Here is a 4,696-nt window from a genome sequence, read left to right as displayed (position 1 = left end):
AGAGGACGCGGCCTGGGGGCGGTGGCCGCTGCTCAGGGACTGGGTGGGCATCGGTTGGCAGGTGGTGAGCAATTGCGTTGTGCATTGCTTGCTTTGTATATTCTTTTATCATTATTATTATTTTCCCTTCCTTTTCTGTCCTATAAAACTGTCTTTATATCAACCCATGAATTTCTCTTCCCCCCTCCCCCCCCCAATTCTTTCCCCCATCCCATTGGGCAGGGGGGAGTGAGCAAACACTGTGTGGTGTTCAGCTGCCTGCTGGGTCAAACCACAACAGCATATCCATATTAATAAAAAGCTGTACTAATGCAATGTCAGTAACATTCAATTTTTTCTTCATATTTTAGGTGTAGTGAATAAGTATGAAATCAACGGACTTCAGGCTTGGATCATTACCCATGTGCTTTGGTTTGCAAATGCCTATTACTTCCACTGGTTCTCACCCACCATCATTTTTGACAACTGGATTCCTCTCCTGTGGTGTGCCAATGTCCTGGGATATGCAGTTTCCACATTTGCAATGATTAAAAGCTACTTTTTCCCTACCAATGCCGAAGACTGGTATGTGTTTTTTTAATAATGAGAGAATACTAGGTAATCAGACATATAAATTGAATGCTGCACAGAATAATAATGACAGAATATATTTTACTGGCACAGATAGATAGGCCAACGTATGACTGTGGTTCTTTGCTTCATTAGCACCATCCTCTGTTTCATGTTACGTCGTGTGACTGGCAGCCTCAGTGTCACAGATACTTATTTATTACAAATAGGATGGATGTAAGGTTATAGTTAGACTCTTCAAAAGTGTTACCAAGAATCAACGAGGGTACCTCTGAAGCTAAAATTTCTCTACTAATGTAATGCTTTGGTTGGATCAATTTGTGTTATCTTGCACAACATTATATGGTTTTATGACTTTTATTATCATTACATCAAGTGAATCTGAAATGTGTAGTCAGAATAGTAATTACCTGTATTTGTGTATAACTGTGTACATATCTAATTTTATATGCTTTCTAGCAAATTCACTGGCAACTTCTTTTACGACTACATGATGGGGATTGAATTTAACCCTCGAATAGGAAAGTGGTTTGATTTCAAGCTATTCTTCAATGGGCGCCCTGGTATTGTAGCCTGGACTCTAATTAACCTTTCCTATGCTGCTAAACAACAGGAGCTGTATGGTCAAGTAACCAACTCCATGATCCTTGTCAATGTCCTTCAGGTAAATTCCAAGGAGGAAAATAAGAAAGCAATTTGGAAATAAACTAGTATTAAATTAGAAAAAAACTCCTTGCATTGAAATTGAACTTACACAAATTTTCCTGGCCTGAGCAACCTAATTCAGTGATGATGCACTGGGACTTGCTTCTTTGGACACTTGTATTAATTTCTTTGGACACTTGTATTCATTCAGAGTGCCACTGCGAATACTCTGCCGTATTCACTCAGAGTGCCACCAGTGGCATGGTCGTGTCTGCACCAGCAGATTTCAGTGTAAACTTAAATTAAGAGATACTTTTCTGAGCCTCTGTTCTGGAAACAGGCATAGCCTGATCTTGAATCCAAAGAGAACAATGACAAATTCCGTGGCTTTAGTCGGAGCAAGATTGGGCAGGTTTCTTTCTCTGAGGGCAGCACCGCACCTAACTCCCTCGTGTGTGTGTGTGAGACACGCAGAACTACAGATGTCTCCACACCTAAAAATAGCTAGTCAGGTGCTGTGCTTTCTACACACCAAAAGTAGTGTAATTACTGAAGTAATAAGTACAGATAATAGTTTGGATTTATTTATTGGTATGTGTAAATGGGAGCCCGCTCGATAGAAGCTCTATTCCCCCTTTCTATAAGTATAAGCTGAAGAGAGGTAGGGGTGGTCAAATGCGAGTACGCTTCCTAAGTTTATGTCCTTACAGTAGCACACTTGCCTTTGTTATCTTGATTAATATTGCTTTGCATTACTTATTATTGCTTTATCTATATAGATGCAGTATATTTGTGTGGTATGTTCCTCTTAATACCCTATTTTTGAGGTGTTAAAATAAAAACACAAGTCAGTTTTGAGATCTTATCACAAGACAGCACAGAAAGATTAGGCTGATGCTGTTAAACGGGATAACTGGTGACAGTGCTCTGTTACTAATGTGAAGCTATTCTGTTTCAGGGTATTTATGTTTTGGACTTCTTCTGGAATGAAGCCTGGTATTTGAAAACCATTGATATCTGCCATGATCATTTTGGATGGTATTTGGGCTGGGGAGACTGTGTTTGGTTGCCTTACCTCTATACGTTGCAGGTAAGAATGTGGTACAATACATGTTTGGGATAAAAGGAAAGAAACTTTCCAGAAACATTCTCCCCATCAGTTTGATTTGTATCTTAAATTGTTCTAGACAGTTTGAATCTGAGTAACCATTACAACATCCTTTGTAACAACTGACTTGTAGGAAGGCTTACTGTCCCTGCAGGGAATTGACATCTTTTCCTCTCCTGCCCTTCTTTTGCGCCCCTTCCCGTCACTGTCTGTATATTTTTCTAAATCCTTTAAGTCCCTTTTTGGACTCCTGCATGTTGAGGGTTTTTTTCATGGGTGGTGGTTTGGGTTGGGTTTTTTTTTTCCCCCCCTTCTGTCCTGGATTGTCTGCATCCTTGCAACTTCTCTCTTCTTGTTCCACCTAAGACATGCAAATTTGGAGAGGGGAGGAGAGAAAGAGAGAAAGAAAGGAAATGTAGGATGCAGAGTTTTCTGAAAATTTTCTGCGGTTTTACTGGTAGGGTGGATTTTCCTATTCTTTCTACTAATCTGTTCTGGGTCACTGTAGGTCAAGGAATTAGTCTGGCATCCTGAGCATATATTTAAAGTAAATTACTGATTGTCTTTTTTCTGCTCCCCAGGGTTTGTATTTGGTTTACCACCCTGTCCAGCTGTGCACAGCTAATGCCATAGGGATCTTGATGTTGGGCTTGATCGGCTATTACGTCTTCAGAATGACCAACCACCAGAAGGACCTCTTCCGTCGTACAAACGGCAACTGCAAGATATGGGGGAAGAAACCAGAGTATATTGAGTGCTCCTACATGTCTGTGGATGGGACCAAGTACTACAGCAAACTGATGACCTCAGGATTCTGGGGGTGGGCTCGTCATTTTAACTACACAGGAGATTTGATGGGCTCCCTGGCCTATTGCCTGACTTGTGGGTTTGAACACATCTTGCCTTACTTCTACATTGTTTATATGACTATTCTGTTAACCCACCGTTGCATTAGGGATGAACACCGTTGTTTCAGCAAATACGGGAAGGACTGGAAGCGCTACACTGCTGCAGTGCCTTACCGGCTTATACCAGGAATATTTTAAGGCTCACCCAGAATCCAGGAGAAAGAAAAAAAATAAACTTTTTTTGGTGGTGAAGAGAGTTTATCCACATAGTTAAACTAACAAAAACACTTTGTGAAGGACACTCAGACGGTTCTGGAGGAGAAAAGGTGGCTGGACAATAATCCTTGCTGTACTGAAGGAACATGCAGGCAGACTGTATTTAACATAAATGAAATGAGGCACTGAAATGGCCTGGTTTTTTAGAAGACTCTCTTACCTGGAACTTTTTTTTTCCTTCCCTTCTCAAAATTAACTTGGAATTGAAGAAAAGTTGCATGTATTGAGACTCCTGAAATCTGCCAAAGATGGGAGGAAGTCTTACCCTTCAGAGTAGCAGGGTTCTGGAACCAGTTTCCAGTGACTTAGGAGAGGAGGAAAATAATTGTGTGATCTCCTTATGAAAGAAATTGTATGATGTGGTTGCTTGTGACAGTCATAACCTACAGTCAAGAACTCCCTAAAGGAGGTTTTATGGTTTGTTGCTTTTCAAGAGGTTAACTGGGGAAATACTGAACTGGGGAACCTGATCCTAAATTGGTGTGTGGGAAGATTTTTATAATCTAATACAAAACATTTGTGAAAGCTGGTATAAATTGGTGTAGCTCAAAAGTTACATTAGTTGACAGCGCCTGAGAATGATGCATGACCAACTGGATATTATTTTGATACTGAAACCAAACTTGCTTTGTGAAGATACTGAGCGTACGTTGACTTCTTTAGTGTGGATAGAAAACTTCGTTCTCTATCATTTGTATAATATTTTATCTGTAAAAAAATTTAAGAAATAAATGCTTGGTTCCAAGACAAGTAAAAAATACTGCTAACTCTCTGTTCAGCTATTTCTTTTCTTGTTACGTAGTTATCTTTCAAAGTTACCAGATTCAAAAGGAGCTCTTCAAAGAGTGTAATTCCAGGAGCTGGTTCAAGAATGCATAAAGGAGAAACTATGATCCCTCTTTCTTTTAATTTGTATTAACCATGCATCTTGTAGCGAGCTTGGTAGTTATGTTCAAGCTAAAAGACAGTATTTTTTTATTTTTACACATAAATATGCAGTTCGTTTTTGCAGTAAGTAGATAACTGTGTAAATCGGTTTCTTGTAGGAGCTGCCGAATGCACTGATCTTCATGGCAGATTTGAATGAGGTGTGTTGGTGAGTATGTGTTTTGGTTTTGTTGCCATACTCCCTGAAAGGATGGTTTTAGCAGGAGAAAAAGGTTCTCTCCAAACCTAGGAAACAAACCTATCTTGTCGTTTGGCTTTGTTTCAGAGCTGGATGTACAAGCATGTACAGAGATGCCTTCTT

The 4,696-nt window shown here is 39.9% G+C and overlaps 1 protein-coding gene across 1 annotated transcript in view; it reads left to right on the top strand.

Annotated features, from left to right (window-relative positions):
• The window catches only part of DHCR7 (7-dehydrocholesterol reductase), a 7,348-nt gene extending 3,168 nt beyond the window's left edge, over positions 1-4,180 (top strand). Inside the window, exons 4-7 of the mRNA XM_009286474.2 lie at positions 351-564; positions 1,030-1,234; positions 2,174-2,305; positions 2,905-4,180. Of these exons, the coding sequence (XP_009284749.1) occupies positions 351-564; positions 1,030-1,234; positions 2,174-2,305; positions 2,905-3,369 (1,016 nt within the window). The 3' untranslated portion in view covers positions 3,370-4,180. The remainder of the gene's footprint in view (positions 1-350; positions 565-1,029; positions 1,235-2,173; positions 2,306-2,904) is intronic.
• Positions 4,181-4,696: the final 516 nt, after the last annotated feature.

The sequence above is a fragment of the Aptenodytes forsteri genome, unplaced genomic scaffold, assembly GCF_000699145.1.
Source record: "Aptenodytes forsteri isolate BGI_AS27 unplaced genomic scaffold, ASM69914v1 Scaffold252, whole genome shotgun sequence".
In the NCBI taxonomy this organism is placed as follows: domain Eukaryota; kingdom Metazoa; phylum Chordata; class Aves; order Sphenisciformes; family Spheniscidae; genus Aptenodytes; species Aptenodytes forsteri.
Note: the sequence above shows the minus strand (reverse complement) of the source record. Positions and strands in the feature narration are given on the sequence as shown.